The 16,839-nt window shown below is 43.5% G+C and overlaps 1 protein-coding gene across 2 annotated transcripts in view; it reads left to right on the forward strand.

The window, feature by feature from the left end:
* The window catches only part of c3a.1 (complement C3a, tandem duplicate 1), a 44,395-nt gene that overhangs the window by 19,934 nt on the left and 7,622 nt on the right, over nt 1-16,839 (forward strand). The window contains exons 13-32 of one of the 2 annotated variants that reach the window (XM_083656067.1): nt 1-58; nt 188-379; nt 463-618; nt 997-1,126; nt 2,142-2,210; nt 3,271-3,468; nt 3,766-3,886; nt 3,995-4,083; nt 4,264-4,403; nt 5,140-5,352; nt 5,685-5,742; nt 5,829-6,122; nt 7,374-7,449; nt 7,634-7,793; nt 8,022-8,117; nt 8,885-9,035; nt 9,674-9,759; nt 12,347-12,424; nt 14,438-14,593; nt 14,843-14,905. The exon at nt 1-58 is cut by the window's left edge and continues 34 nt beyond it. In XM_083656067.1, the coding sequence (XP_083512193.1) occupies nt 1-58; nt 188-379; nt 463-618; nt 997-1,126; nt 2,142-2,210; nt 3,271-3,468; nt 3,766-3,886; nt 3,995-4,083; nt 4,264-4,403; nt 5,140-5,352; nt 5,685-5,742; nt 5,829-6,122; nt 7,374-7,449; nt 7,634-7,793; nt 8,022-8,117; nt 8,885-9,035; nt 9,674-9,759; nt 12,347-12,424; nt 14,438-14,593; nt 14,843-14,905 (2,584 nt within the window). The remainder of the gene's footprint in view (nt 59-187; nt 380-462; nt 619-996; nt 1,127-2,141; nt 2,211-3,270; nt 3,469-3,765; nt 3,887-3,994; nt 4,084-4,263; nt 4,404-5,139; nt 5,353-5,684; nt 5,743-5,828; nt 6,123-7,373; nt 7,450-7,633; nt 7,794-8,021; nt 8,118-8,884; nt 9,036-9,673; nt 9,760-12,346; nt 12,425-14,437; nt 14,594-14,842; nt 14,906-16,839) is intronic. The other variant, XM_083656068.1, reaches the window with a different exon arrangement.

Here is a 16,839-nt window from a genome sequence, read left to right on the forward strand (position 1 = left end):
CCTGAAAATCAACCTCAACCTCAACAGGCAGACAGAGGCCCATGACATCACATACCTGGTGAGGTAGATTTGACATGTTGTGCGTTATATAGTGTTGCTTCCTGCATACCTGTGTAGCATGCACATGCGTGCACAGCATGTGTGGTAATACACAGGCTTTGATGTATAAATCTATTTGTGTCTTCAGGTCCTGAGCAGAGGTCGGCTGGTGAAACATGGCCATTACAGGATGCAGGGCCAAGTTCTGATAGCCCTGATACTGCCCATTACCAAGGAGATGCTGCCATCGTTTCGCATCATCGCCTACTACCACGTGAATGACAACGAGGTGGTGTCAGACTCAGTTTGGGTGGATGTCAAGGACTCCTGCATGGGCTCGGTGAGACCCTGATGGTGAAGAGACATCCACAGACGAACTGAGCATACTGATGTTATCATCTAAATACTTTTCTCCTTCTTTAGTTGAAGTTGGAATCGACCAGAGCCGTCCCGTCCTTTGAGCCTCGTAGGTTGTTTGGTCTAAAGATCACAGGAGACCCAGGTGCCATAGTGGGACTGGTGGCGGTTGACAAAGGCGTCTACGTCCTCAACAACAAGCACCGCCTCACACAGACCAAGGCACTTTTTTATGTCTTTGAATATATTTGAAAGTGCTACAGTAGTAACATCACAGATGTCTCAAACATAGCTGTACATGCAAGAGTGTTGATATAGCCAGTAGGTTCAAATAATATTCAATATGTTTCTTTTTAATGCAGCAGTCGTCAACTGTATCATCTTACACTTATACTGTATGTGTCGCTTTTTTCAAAAGGTGCTTGTATCATTTCAGAGTAGAACTCCTCATGGCATGTCAGTTTACCCATTTGTGTGTGTGTGTGCGTGCGTGCGTGCGTGCGTGTGTGTGTGTGTGTGTGTGTGTGTGTGTGTGTGTGTGTGTGTGTGTCTGTCTGTGTGTCTGTGTGTCTGTGTGTGCGTGACTTCCCTCCCACTCAGGTGTGGGACACAGTGGAGAAGTCTGACACTGGCTGCACACCAGGTGGAGGGAAGAACAGCATGGGTGTGTTCTACGATGCTGGTCTGTTGTTTGAGACCAACACGGCATCCGGGACTCCCTACAGACAAGGTGACAACACTCCACTCCAATCTTATTCCTTTGACCATTTCCCTCTTGCTACTAGTCTTATTCCTCCAACAACTGTCCTGGTATAAGTATAATGCCAATTTCAATTTATTTATCACCAAGCCTCTTATTTAATATTGTGTTTGGCACTAGATGATCCCAGCTCCAACAAACAGGTTGTACTATTGCATGTAGATCCATTCTTCCTCCACCCACACCCAACCAGCCATGCCTTCCCTACCCTGATATTGACATCAGAATCACATTACGAATACAAATACACACTGCGTTTCAAAATTTAAATTATTCATTTAACATCTCAGATATCTCTATTTTCCACATCATAATAATCTGTTTATGGACTGCAGTGGCCATTCAGCTGAGAATGTCACAGTAGTTATGAGAATGTGCACCTTGATCAATTCAGGTTAGAATTAATAAGTCAGGTCAGGTGACCTGGTTGTAATCAAGTCGGGGTCACTCGCTGTGTTCTGTCTAAGAGCCAGTCTGTGTTCTGTCTAAGAGCCAGTCTGTGTTCTGTCTAAGAGCCAGTCTGTGTTCTGTCTAAGAGCCAGTCTGTGTTCTGTCTAAGAGCCAGTCTGTGTTCTGTCTAAGAGCCAGTCTGTGTTCTGTCTAAGAGCCAGTCTGTGTTCTGTCTAAGAGCCAGTCTGTGTTCTGTCTAAGAGTCTGTGTTCTGTCTAAGAGCCAGTCTGTGTTCTGTCTAAGAGCCAGTCTGTGTTCTGTCTAAGAGCCAGTCTGTGTTCTGTCTAAGAGCCAGTCTGTGTTCTGTCTAAGAGCCAGTCTGTGTTCTGTCTAAGAGCCAGTCTGTGTTCTGTCTAAGAGCCTGTGTTCTGTCTAAGAGCCAGTCTGTGTTCTGTCTAAGAGCCAGTCTCTGTTCTGTCTAAGAGCCAGTCTGTGTTCTGTCTAAGAGCCAGTCTGTGTTCTGTCTAAGAGCCAGTCTGTGTTCTGTCTAAGAGCCTGTGTTCTGTCTAAGAGCCAGTCTGTGTTGCATTTCCAGATTTACAGTGTCCAGTCGCCAGCAGGAGGAAACGAGCCACTACTATCCTGGAGGTCAGAACCACCCTAAGTAAGAGTCACAGTCCAAACCACCGGATAACCACATCTTCACATGTATTCTATTCGTACGCTATTCTTCACAAATGTGAGAGCTGGCCTCTATAGGCACAATTCCGTTTCAATTTAGCACCGTTGTAAATGGTGGTGTTTTTACATTTGCAAGAGTCTTAAAGGAGAATTTCGTTTTTTTTTAACCTGGACCCATCTCCTGGCAATAATTATGATTTGGCCACTCACCCAGCGATGTCTGCGGCGTTTCTGGCCGTCCTAGCGTTGTTTTGAGATCAAGTCAGTTGTAAAATGGAGCTGATTTGGGGCCAAGTGTGAGCCTGTCTTTCCTGCATCTAAATAGCTATTTTTATTCCCGTTTTCGCCACATATCGTAATAATGTGATCCCTCAACATCCACCAGAGTGATATTTCGCCCCAGGCCATTTCCTGGACTCTCACAGGGATCAAATTACCTAAAACGTGATCTCGGTCACCAAGTCTCGTGGTTAATAACCTTCGTTATTTCGAATCCCACATAGGTTATGCCAAACCCCACATAGGTTACGCTAAAACCACCACCGCAAAGCGTCCTACCTGTAGTTGGCCAGTCGGCAGGAAAGTATCGCGGGACTTCACGAGACTTGGTGACCGAGATCACGTTTGAGGTAATTTGATCCCTGTGAGAATCCAGGAAATGGCCTGGGGCGAAATATCACTCTGGTGGATGTTGAGGCATCACATTATTACGATATGTGGCGAAAACGGGAATAAAAATAGCTATTTAGATGCAGGAAAGACAGGCTCACACTTGGCCCCAAATCAGCTCCATTTTACAACTGACTTGGACGCTATTGATCTCAAATCAACGCTAGGACGGCCAGAAACGCCACGGACATCGCTGGGTGAGTGGCCAAATCATAATTATTGCCAGGAGATGGGTCCAGGTTAAAAAAAACGAAATTCTCCTTTAAGTAAATCCCCTTTTCTACTGTATATCACCCTTCACAATCTGTCCCAAACCATCTCTCTTCTCCCCTCCTTATTTCTCCTTCCACATCCCTCTTCTCTATCCTTTCCAGGAAGTCAATACACAGACAAGCTGCAACAGACGTGTTGTGTGGACGGCATGAGAGACACCCCGCTATCATACAACTGTGAGCGTCGCAGCGAGTACATCGTAGACGGTGCGGCCTGCGTCGAGGCCTTCCTACACTGCTGCAAGGCGCTGGCCAGCCAGCGAGCTGAAGTCAAGCGGGACAACCTCTATCTGGCCCGCAGTAAGAGACACGGACAAGGGATGGGGGGCAAGGCCTGCATGGTTGGTTTCCATGGTAACACTAGAAGTGGGTGGAGACAGAGCGGAGGAGGCTCACTGCCTCCCAGTATGGTACTAGAGGAGGTGGAGGTACACAAGCAGGGAAGATGGGGGGGGGGATGGAGACGTAGTAGGTACTAGTGAAACAAAGTTGAACACGCCAGAGGGCATACAAGGGGAGGACAGAAGAGAGTGATTTAGTGGACAGGAGAGTGACAGGAATTGACCACATCTAACATTTTTCCATTTGACACTTTAGGTGAGGAGGATGATAACAGTTACATGGACAGCGATGAGATTGTTTCTCGTACCAAGTTCCCCGAGAGCTGGCTGTGGACATCGGACATCATATTACCTAACTGCCCTCGTGGTAGCAGCTGGTGAGGCAACTGAAACCTACACACACACACACACACACACACACACACACACACGATTACGAGCTGCCTTCTACCTACACATCTGACACGGCCTCTGTTCTGTTCCAGTGATCGCACTTCATTCATAAAAAATATCCCTTTGCAAGACTCAATCACAACCTGGCAGATCACTGGCATCAGCCTGTCGAGAACTCACGGTGAGGAGTCTTTATCTGCATGGTTAATGTTCTCATGACACATTACCTGCGGCTAGTTGGAAGTGTAAGATCTTCTGCATGTACTCCTCCAATCTGAAAGTCATCCACCCCCTTCTGTTGGCTTTTCCTCTACCCCATTCTCCTCTCCTCTGTGTCTCCCCTTGCTTGTTCCTCCTGAAGGTATCTGTGTGGGTGGTCCATTAGAGGTAATCGTTCGCAAGGAATTCTTCATCGACCTCAAACTGCCCTACTCAGCTGTCCGTGGAGAACAGCTGGAAGTTAAGGCGATCCTACACAACTACAGCCCAGATGATATCACTGTAAGTCTGGGTTCTTCTGCCCCCATGTTTCAGGACTGTCAACACAGTATCTTCACCATGGCAAAGTTTGTGTAGTTGGTAGTTCAGTGATTTAAGATATTCTAAATGTCCTTTGTACATCCTTGATTCCATCACAATGTGGGTTAACATCTAGTTGCTGGAAAACAGAAATGTAGCCAGACTTGAAAGGACATTATAGCCTATTCTCTACTAAATCTCAAAATCACCATATCCTATCAGAGATTTAGGAATTTAGGAAGTTGAAATACTGAATTTGCCGACAACAATGCTACAGCCAGTATGTTCTCCTTTGACATTTCCATTCTGGTGGGTTACATCTGTTTTTGTTGTTGTTAGACAACATTTGCCAATGTTTTGAATTATAATTAGAATTGTTACATATAGGGCCTTTAACCTGGGTTATAATTATTTTTAAAAAGTAAACCAAATAAAAAAAAAACAGTTTGGGGATTAGGACAGGATTAACATATTTGTGATTCTAGTGCTAATGGAAAACAAGTGTTGGAAATGGTCAAAAGTGCCAAAGATTCATTTAACCATGAAGAGATTACCAGTAGACCCCCAGAATAAGCAACATTCTGTAGCCTACTGTATTTCATCAACATCTGAGCGGCTCTGTAAAGGATCGTTCATCCGAGAGCAACACATCAATGTCTCTCTCTCTCTCCCTCTCTCTTTCTCTGCCTCTCCATCTTTGTCCCACCTCTATTTCAAGGTGCGTGTGGATCTGATTGAGGCGGCGGATGTGTGCAGTTCGGCCTCTACGCGTGGGAAGTATCGCCAGGAGGTCGAGGTTGGACCCGAAACCACGCGGTCCGTGCCCTTCATCATTATTCCCATGAAGGAGGGGAAATTCCCCATTCAGGTCAAAGCAGCTGTTAAGGACTCATCGCTCAACGATGGAATCATGAGAACGCTGTTCGTGGTGGTAAGAGAAACAGACTTAGTGTATTTATATCATGGAATTTCATATGAACACATCATCTTACTGTAATTCTACTGCCGCAGTGCATGAACTGCTGACGTTTCAGTCGGTCACAACCAGTCACAGCCAATTCATAGCGATGCTCAGCTGGGAAGGGCTAGTTAGCCATAAGCTTTAGGGAGACTTATTGGCATTTAAAGAATTGTTGTGCACATCAAGCCTTTCACATAGAGTTTGAAAGAAGAATACAATTAAGAAACAGAAAATGAAAACGGCAGATTTAATAACAAGTGCTTTTCTTCTTCTTCTTTTTTTTTTCTTTTTTTTTATACCAGCCGGAAGGAGTGTTGGTGAAATGCCCAACGATCATAATCCTAGACCCTCATAATCACAGTGAGTTTAGAAGCTGCAATGAGAAAAGCTATAATTACATAAATATCAAAGATTTTAATTTCCTACTCCTTTAATTTGCCTTTCAGATGGTAACCAAGTGGAAATTATCAACAGTGCAATTCCTAAGCAAGATATGGTTCCAAACACCCCGACCAGCACACAGATCTCTGTGATTGGGCAGGAGTTGAGTGCGCTGGTGGAGAATGCCATCGATGGGAGCTCTATGGATAGTATGATCTACCAGCCAAGGGGATGTGGGGAGCAGAACATGATCCACACGACCTTGCCTGTCATTTGCGCCACATATTTGGACGCAACCAACCAGTGGGAAAATGTGGGCTTTGAGAAACGTGCTGAAGCCCTCCAACACATCAAGACCGGTAGGCACACACAGATGCATTTAGGGACAGTTCCACAGGCAGGGCTAAAGCCGAGTGAGGTCCCAGGCTAAATTCAGTTTCATTGAGGAGCCCCATGTACAAGGCTCCATCCTTGTCCAGGAAACTGGCTCTCACTGAAGATAGATGCAGTGCAGCGATGTCTGGTGTCGTGGATAATTCTATATGAATATGTCGAAATAAATAGGACAACCTCTCAGTTGCTGTGAAGATATGAATCTGTTTGTCCCTGTTCGGGCGCCAAACATTTACAAACACATTTCTTTTCATAAATTGGCCTACAACAGCTCATCAGATTATTACTAATTATCATACACTGTCAGACTTAACGCGCATGTCCTATCATGCACATACAAACAACCATATCAATGTGCGGTGATGTATTGATGTATGTTAAACATCCAAGTTTGCTTTTTACATGCAGTTATTTTACATGCGTTACATGAGTTATTCTTTCACACTTTCATGATCTTGTACATTCTCATGCTGTGACATGCACTTTACCTATTATTTATTTACAATGCATACGATGGTTGCAGTGTGCATTAGCCGGGCCCATATTTGCAAACATATAGCAGCAGAACCTATAGTCTACATAGACTAATATTTATTTATGACAATACTACTCATAATTACTTGTGCCCACTCATAAAAACACACAAACAGTTTTGTGTGAGTGAGATTCCCCTTCTGCAGCGAGTGTCCTATTTCGTGGGTCTTTTTCAAAGTCGGAGCAACCTGTCGCCGCTCACTTTCATGGTGGGTGTGAACCACATAATCATTTAATAATTAATAATCAATCATTAATAATTGGCTTAAATGCCTTACCTTTTTCTTTGGCTGTCACACACCACAAAATCAACGCAGCTCAGGTCGGCAAAAGTATGCTCCGGCTTTCAAAACGCCCCACGTTGGGCGCCATTTATGTCGTGGATAATTCTATATGAATATGTCGAAATAAATAGGACAACCTCTCAGTCGCTGTGAAGATATGAATCTGTTTAATTATAACCACACATGAGCATTTATAGGCAGCTTTGCACGCAAAGCCCAATTTAACACAATGAAAGGAAACCACACCACCTAGCTAATCGTCCCTCAGGGACCTTGTTGTTGACCACTTTACCTAGAAACGCCTAAACGCCTATTTCACCTATTCCATGCATGAGTCATCCAAAAATTCTTCCACACTGGCTGTCACTAAACAGCTTGTGTGTTGTTGTGTGTGTCCAGGTTACCAGAACCAGCTTGCCTTCCGTAAGACTGATGGGTCCTTTGCTGTGTGGAAAAAACACAGCAGCAGCAGCTGGTGAGGCATCCAAACACATGCATGCCATGAACTTATGCACTAATCGACAAATGCATGCACTTAGATCTTTAACTTTTTAGATTATAGTTATATGCAAGGATATTAGATGAATTTCATGTCCAAATGAATGAAATTAAATGTTAAACTGTTATACTGTACCATCTCCTCTCCTCCCCTCGCCAAGGTTGACAGCCTACGTAGCCAAGGTGTTCGCCATGGCCAATAAGCTGGTGGCAGTGGAAAACAATGTGATCTGTGAAGCCATCAAGTTTCTGATTCTCAAATCACAGCAACCTGACGGTGTTTTTACAGAAGTTGGAAAGGTTTACCATGGAGAGATGGTTGTATGTATACGGATTCTCCATCTTGGTGCAAACAAAAAACGAAGCGAGATGAAAACATTTCCAAGTCTTTGACTTCTTCTTACATGAATAAGCAGATGAATGTTGTTGTTGAGGATGATATCGATGGTACTGACGTGTGTGTGTGTGTGTGTGTGTGTGTGTGTGTGGGTGTGTGTGTGTGTGTGTGTGTGTGTGTGTGTGTGCGTGCGCGCGTGTGTGCATGTGTAGGGGGATGTGCGCGGCATAGAGTCAGATGCCTCTATGACTGCCTTTACACTCATTGCTATGCAGGAGTCACGCACACTGTGTGCTGCCACTGTTAATGTGAGTAACACACACACACACACACACACACACGCACGCACGCACGCACACACACACACACACACACACACACACACACACACACACACACACACACATTGTTTTGTCTTTTCCCCTCTTCTCCTTTCTTCCTTTATTTCCATATCTCTCCCTTTCTTTTGCCAGCTGTTCCCCTTCCTCTAATAGTAACAATGAGTAATGAATCTCAGCTTTGCCTATAGGTCACAATAGAGCAGTGGTTCTCAAAGTGGGGTTCCAAGGGGTCCCCAGCAAAAAGGGTAATTGTTTATTTCCACTATAATTCCATCCATAAGTAACACAATGACAGAATGTATGACTATTTTGGTCATGTGTTTCATACACTTTCTGTAATAAAACATCTAAAAGGGGTCTATATTTGTGCCAGTTTAGGGGTCCTAGACGTGAAAAAGTTTGAGAACCTGCAATAGAGGGTAAAAGAGGGGACATACAGGACAAATAGAAAGACAGGAGTCAAAGTGTGCAGAGCGAATACAGACTAGTGGAAAGAATCAGCCACTCCACCTCAGGACAATGGTAAATCATTACTACAGTGTGGACCCTAAACCCAGTGCGGAATGCACTCATTTGTTTTTAATGGGACATTTCTATTGTATTTATTTTTCTTTTATCCCCCTGCGTCTTTCTTCATCCATCCCATCTCATAGTCCACAACAAGACACATCATCAAAACAAGCCCATGTGTATATGGCTATCAGGCTCATAATCTGTGTTTTCCATGTCTCCAGAGTCTGCCAGGCAGCATAGACAAAGCAGTGGACTACCTGGAGACGCGTCTCCCCAGCCTCGCCAACCCATATGCTGTGGCTATTACATCCTATGCCCTGGCCAATGAAAACAAATTTGATAAGGAGAAGCTCTACCAGTTTGCATCTAAAGGTTTCTCCACACAACCTATACATATTTAGCAACATATAATGTAGATACATTTCTGCAAAAGTATTGTTCATCTATGGGTGTAGCCCATAACAGTACCCGATCCGACTGTTCCAACCATTCACTCAGTAGGTGCGTTATCAGCCCCATTCCTATCGCTGATAAACCTGCTAGTAGGTCGGAATGGCTGTTATCAAACAACTTTATATTTAGGCAAATAAAACAACTTAGGGTTAGGTTTAGGGTTAGGTTTATTTCAGGGTTAGATGTGAAATGTAAACCTATGGCTGATAACGAATCGCTGATAACGACCTACTAGCAGGTAAGTAGGGCCCTACTGCCCGATATGAATGGAGTGATAAGACGCTGATAACGCCGATTGAATGGGGTGACAACAGTCAGATCGGGTGATAACGACTACACCTGTTTTCAGTGATTATTGATTACTGATAAGCCGGTACAGTATAGCAATACAGGTGTGTGTGTGTGTGTGTGTGTGTGTGTGTGTGTGTGTGTGTGTGTGTGTGTGTGTGTGTGTGTGTGTGTGTGTGTGTGTGCGTGCGTGCGTGTGCGTGCGTGCGTGTGCGCACATGTGTGCGTGCGTGTTTGTGTGTGTGTGTGTGTGCGTGTGTGTTCCGCAGAGTTATCCCACTGGCCCGTGCCCAGAGGACATGTTTACACAATGGAGGCCACAGCTTATGCTCTTCTGGCCCTGGTCAAGGTCAAGGTGAGCACCTCCCATTCCTACTGTATGTGTTATCATGCCATGTAACACCTTCATATGTGTTATCATGTCATGTAACACCTTCATATGTGTTATCATGCCATGTAACACCTTCATATGTGTTATCATGCCATGTAACACCTTCATATGTGTTATCATGCCATGTAACACCTTCATATGTGTTATCATGTCATGTAACACCTTCATATGTGTTATCATGTCATGTAACACCTTCATATGTGTTATCATGCCATGTAACACCTTCATATGTGTTATCATGCCATGTAACACCTTCATATGTGTTATCATGTCATGTAACACCTTCATATGTGTTATCATGTCATGTAACACCTTCATATATGTTATCATGTCATGTAACACCTTCCTATGTGTTATCATGTCATGTAACACCTTCATATGTGTTATCATGTCATGTAACACCTTCATATGTGTTATCATGCCATGTAACACCTTCATATGTGTTATCATGTCATGTAACACCTTCATATGTGTTATCATGTCATGTAACACCTTCATATGTGTTATCATGTCATGTAACACCTTCATATATGTTATCATGTCATGTAACACCTTCCTATGTGTTATCATGTCATGTAACACCTTCATATGTGTTATCATGCCATGTAACACCTTCCTATGTGTTATCATGTCATGTAACACCTTCATATGTGTTATCATGTCATGTAACACCTTCATATGTGTTATCATGTCATGTAACACCTTCATATGTGTTATCATGCCATGTAACACCTTCATATGTGTTATCATGCCATGCAACACCTTCATATGTGTTATCATGTCATGTAACACCTTCATATGTGTTATCATGTCATGTAACACCTTCATATATGTTATCATGTCATGTAACACCTTCCTATGTGTTATCATGTCATGTAACACCTTCATATGTGTTATCATGCCATGTAACACCTTCATATGTGTTATCATGTCATGTAACACCTTCATATGTGTTATCATGTCATGTAACACCTTCATATGTGTTATCATGTCATGTAACACCTTCATATGTGTTATCATGTCATGTAACACCTTCATATGTGTTATCATGTCATGTAACACCTTCATATGTGTTATCATGTCATGTAACACCTTCATATGTGTTATCATGTCATGTAACACCTTCATATGTGTTATCATGCCATGTAACACCTTCATATGTGTTATCATGCCATGTAACACCTTCATATGTGTTATCATGTCATGTAACACCTTCATATGTGTTATCATGTCATGTAACACCTTCATATATGTTATCATGTCATGTAACACCTTCCTATGTGTTATCATGTCATGTAACACCTTCATATGTGTTATCATGCCATGTAACACCTTCATATGTGTTATCATGTCATGTAACACCTTCATATGTGTTATCATGTCATGTAACACCTTCATATGTGTTATCATGTCATGTAACACCTTCATATATGTTATCATGTCATGTAACACCTTCCTATGTGTTATCATGTCATGTAACACCTTCATATGTGTTATCATGCCATGTAACACCTTCCTATGTGTTATCATGTCATGTAACACCTTCATATGTGTTATCATGTCATGTAACACCTTCATATGTGTTATCATGTCATGTAACACCTTCATATGTGTTATCATGCCATGTAACACCTTCATATGTGTTATCATGCCATGTAACACCTTCATATGTGTTATCATGTCATGTAACACCTTCATATGTGTTATCATGTCATGTAACACCTTCATATGTGTTATCATGTCATGTAACACCTTCATATGTGTTATCATGTCATGTAACACCTTCATATGTGTTATCATGTCATGTAACACCTTCATATGTGTTATCATGTCATGTAACACCTTCATATGTGTTATCATGCCATGTAACACCTTCATATATGTTATCATGTCATGTAACACCTTCCTATGTGTTATCATGTCATGTAACACCTTCCTATGTGTTATCATGTCATGTAACACCTTCATATGTGTTATCATGTCATGTAACACCTTCATATGTGTTATCATGTCATGTAACACCTTCATATATGTTATCATGTCATGTAACACCTTCATATGTGTTATCATGTCATGTAACACCTTCCTATGTGTTATCATGTCATGTAACACCTTCATATGTGTTATCATGTCATGTAACACCTTCATATGTGTTATCATGCCATGTAACACCTTCATATGTGTTATCATGTCATGTAACACCTTCATATATGTTATCATGTCATGTAACACCTTCATATGTGTTATCATGTCATGTAACACCTTCCTATGTGTTATCATGTCATGTAACACCTTCATATGTGTTATCATGTCATGTAACACCTTCATATGTGTTATCATGTCATGTAACACCTTCCTATGTGTTATCATGTCATGTAACACCTTCCTATGTGTTATCATGCCATGTAACACCTTCATATGTGTTATCATGCCATGTAAAACATAGAAGACTAAAGTTATCATTGAAGGTTCTGGCAAGAGGCCATTTCTCTAATACAAAAGCCTCCTGAACACAAAATGTCAATGTAAATGTTCCTTTTCATACAAACAGGCATTTGATGAGGCCAGCCCTATTGTCAAATGGTTGAACAAACAGAAGAAGGTGGGCGGAGGCTTCGGATCTACTCAGGTAACACGGAGCTCTCTCTTTCCCTCACTCTCTCTCCCTCTCCTCTCTCCCCCTCGCTCTCTCTCTCTCCCTCTCTCTGTCTCCCTCTCCTCTCTCCCCCTCAATCTCTCCCTCTCCTCTCTCCCCCTCACTCTCTCTCCCTTCCCTCTCTCTCCCTCTCCTCTCTCCCCCTCCCCCTCCCTCTCTCTCCCTCTCCTCTCTCCCCTCCCTCTCCTCTCTCCCCCTCCCTCTCTCTCCCCCTCTCCTCTCTCCCCCTCCCTCTCTCTCCCTCTCATCTCCCCCCTCCCTCTCTCTCCCCCTCTCTGTCTCTCTCACTCCCTCTCGGTCAACACATTTACGTGTCTTTGTTTTGAGACTATGGGCTTAGACGACTGGGCTATTTTCCAAGGCTGTGGTTTGGTCTCTCTCTCCAGGCTACCATCATAGTGTATCAGGTTGTGGTTTGGTCTCTCTCTCCAGGCTACCATCATAGTGTATCAGGTTGTGGTTTGGTCTCTCTCTCCAGGCTACCATCATAGTGTATCAGGCTGTGGTTTGGTCTCTCTCTCCAGGCTACCATCATTAGTGTATCAGGTTGTGGTTTGGTCTCTCTCTCCAGGCTACCATCATAGTTATCAGGCTGTTGTTTGGTCTCTCTCTCCAGGCTACCATCATAGTGTATCAGGTTGTGGTTTGGTCTCTCTCTCCAGGCTACCATCATAGTTATCAGGCTGTGGTTTGGCCTCTCTCTCCAGGCTACCATCATAGTGTATCAGGCTGTGGTTTGGTCTCTCTCTCCAGGCTACCATCATAGTTATCAGGCTGTTGTTTGGTCTCTCTCTCCAGGCTACCATCACAGTGTATCAGGCTGTGGTTTGGTCTCTCTCTCCAGGCTACCATCATAGTGTATCAGGCTGTGGTTTGGTCTATCTCTCCAGGCTACCATCACAGTGTATCAGGCTGTGGTTTGGTCTCTCTCTCCAGGCTACCATCATAGTGTATCAGGCTGTGGTTTGGTCTCTCTCTCCAGGCTACCATCATAGTGTATCAGGCTGTGGTTTGGCCTCTCTCTCCAGGCTACCATCATAGTGTATCAGGCTGTGGTTTGGTCTCTCTCTCCAGGCTACCATCATAGTGTATCAGGCTGTGGTTTGGCCTCTCTCTCCAGGCTACCATCATAGTGTATCAGGCTGTGGTTTGGTCTCTCTCTCCAGGCTACCATCATAGTTATCAGGCTGTGGTTTGGTCTCTCTCTCCAGGCTACCATCATAGTGTATCAGGCTGTGGTTTGGTCTCTCTCTCCAGGCTACCATCATAGTTATCAGGCTGTGGTTTGGTCTCTCTCTCCAGGCTACCATCATAGTTATCAGGCTGTGGTTTGGTCTCTCTCTCCAGGCTACCATCATAGTGTATCAGGCTGTGGTTTGGTCTCTCTCTCCAGGCTACCATCATAGTTATCAGGCTGTGGTTTGGTCTCTCTCTCCAGGCTACCATCATAGTGTATCAGGCTGTGGTTTGGTCTCTCTCTCCAGGCTACCATCATAGTGTATCAGGCTGTAGTTTGGTCTCTCTCTCCAGGCTACCATCATAGTGTATCAGGCTGTAGTTTGGTCTCTCTCTCCAGGCTACCATCATAGTTATCAGGCTGTGGTTTGGTCTCTCTCTCCAGGCTACCATCATAGTGTATCAGGCTGTGGTTTGGTCTCTCTCTCCAGGCTACCATCATAGTTATCAGGCTGTGGTTTGGTCTCTCTCTCCAGGCTACCATCATAGTTATCAGGCTGTTGTTTGGTCTCTCTCTCCAGGCTACCATCATAGTGTATCAGGCTGTGGTTTGGTCTCTCTCTCCAGGCTACCATCCTAGTGTATCAGGCTGTGGTTTGGTCTCTCTCTCCAGGCTACCATCATAGTTATCAGGCTGTTGTTTGGTCTCTCTCTCCAGGCTACCATCATAGTGTATCAGGCTGTGGTTTGGTCTCTCTCTCCAGGCTACCATCATAGTGTATCAGGCTGTGGTTTGGTCTCTCTCTCCAGGCTACCATCATAGTGTATCAGGCTGTGGCTGAGTATTGGACTAACGCTAAGGAAGCAGAATATGATCTGGATGTGGACGTCCTACTGCCAGGCAGGTCAAAACCTGACCGCTTCAAGTTCAACAGGCAGAACTACTATGGCACTAGAACGTCTAAGGTGAGATCACACACACACGCACGCACGCACACACACACACACACACACACACACACACACACACACACACACACACACACACACACACACACACACACACACACACGCATACACACACACACACACACACACACACACACACACATACACACTGAGATGGATAGGAATTATCTCTTTAATAAGGTTGTGTGTATGTGTGCGTGCGTGCGTGCGTGCGTGTGTGTGTGTGTGTGTGTGTGACTACCACAGATGAACGATATAAACCAGAACGTGACGGTGACTGCCACAGGATCAGGAGAAGCCACGCTGACAGTGAGTATTCCACAATGTTTGGTCCAACATTATCTGTTGGTGTCCTGAGGCCTATACCACGAAGCAAGATTAGTGGCTTAGCGAGGTAGGTTTAACCCTAGGTTTGTCGTATCACGACGCTAGTTAACTTCTTACCGAGATAGATCACCATAGCAACTTATGCTCCACGGCTAACCTGCTTTGTAGCAGGTTCAGTTCAGAGGATAAGATCAAAACCCATGAAAGACCCACCTGCTTACCAATCAGCTCTCTGGAAACAGTGAGTCGCCATTCATATGGTCCCCATATGAAAAATACATTGCATTCAAATGAAAAAGAAATAAAGAAAAAAAACATATGGCTCCTGTTGAATTAATCGAGGACTGAAGCCTTGCACTTGTTGCAGGCTACATTTAAATTAAGCCCTACTTACCACTTTGGAATATGTTTTTATATATTCATTTTTGTGCTCTCAAGTAGGCTAGATACGTTTGACCTGCCAATCAATTGCAGCTGAACGATGAGTGGAGAAATATCACTAAACCGGCGTAAAAAGGTTACATAAACGTCTCCAAAGCGCACGGTGCCGTGTGCGCAACAGAGCTGAGGCTGACGTTGGGTTGGACATGGTCATACATGCCAGAATAGCCTACTACTATCTAAGCAATTTAATGAGGGATCGCCTGCACACAGATGATTCATATCTAGGCTACTCCTGCATTTTGCAGCTGCAACTGTGTTGCTTTTGGCCTGTATGATGTGATTGAACTTCATATTATTTTCAGCATAGTCCTTACTCCTTGTACTGTATGAAATATGGAGATATGCGACTCTGCTGCCAATAGCCTATATGTGACCACAAAATAGGCAATTTTTTATAAATTAAATCTATGCCCGCATGTACCATGTCGATTCCAGTTCAGCAGCCTTTATTTTATTTTATTTTATTATCATTATTTTTTTATTGATAGCCTATTAGCCTATAGGAATTATTCCATCAGTGCGACCAAACACATCATGAGATCATTATTATTCATTGAGCCTAAATGATCTAAATACACCTATGGATTTTGAAAATTTAGACTGAGATAGATTACACATTACTTCCACTTGCAAAAAAGACATGCAGGTTTTATTGAGTTTATTGAGAGGGTGAATTGAGCTGCTGTAGATACATGGAGGCAGAGAAATGACTGATGTGAATAAAAGCGGTAACTTTAGACAGTCATTTGGGAACAGACTAATAATATCCAATGTGGATTTTGATTCTGACATAGGCTACAGTAAAGCTTCACGATTTGCGCTTTGAATGAATGAGGAAATAGGCGTGTCTGCGGCTGTAAAAGCTGAAGCAGTCCATATTGGATTGTGATTGGCTAGTTGTTAAAAACCACGCCTCTTTTGCGGGCACGGGCTCCCGTGCACGGGCATTTTCAGGTGCACGCGCTCTCAACTTGATTAGAAAAACCTGGATCCACTTAACGAGTTGAGAGCTAGATTCGTGGTATGACTTTAGCTAGATGGCAATGATCTGGTTAAGCCAAACCAGATCAAGGGACAGATCCTGGATCTGCTTATGTTGACATTCGTGGTATGGGCCTCTGATGTAGCCTGGGTAAACCCAGTCTCCACGTGACCTCTATGTGCTATCAGTCACGAAGTCTTCGTGACTGATAGCACATAGAGGGCACGTGGAGGCTGGGTTTACCCAGGCTACCTCTGATGTGTCTGTTGTGAATCCCAGGTGAGGCCAAAGGCCTATACTGGTATAGTATAAAAATAATAATGCTGGTATACTATAATAATACTGGTATACTATGATAATAATAATAATAATAATACTGGTATACTATAATAATAATACTCACAGGTTGACATGAACTAGGGGAAAAAATCCTTCGTGTTGTCTGCAAACTTGTCAGTGGAAAAGATATTAACTCATTGAGTGCCAATGA

This window comes from Poromitra crassiceps, assembly GCF_964638095.1.
Source record: "Poromitra crassiceps genome assembly, chromosome: 19".
NCBI classification, from domain to species: domain Eukaryota; kingdom Metazoa; phylum Chordata; class Actinopteri; order Beryciformes; family Melamphaidae; genus Poromitra; species Poromitra crassiceps.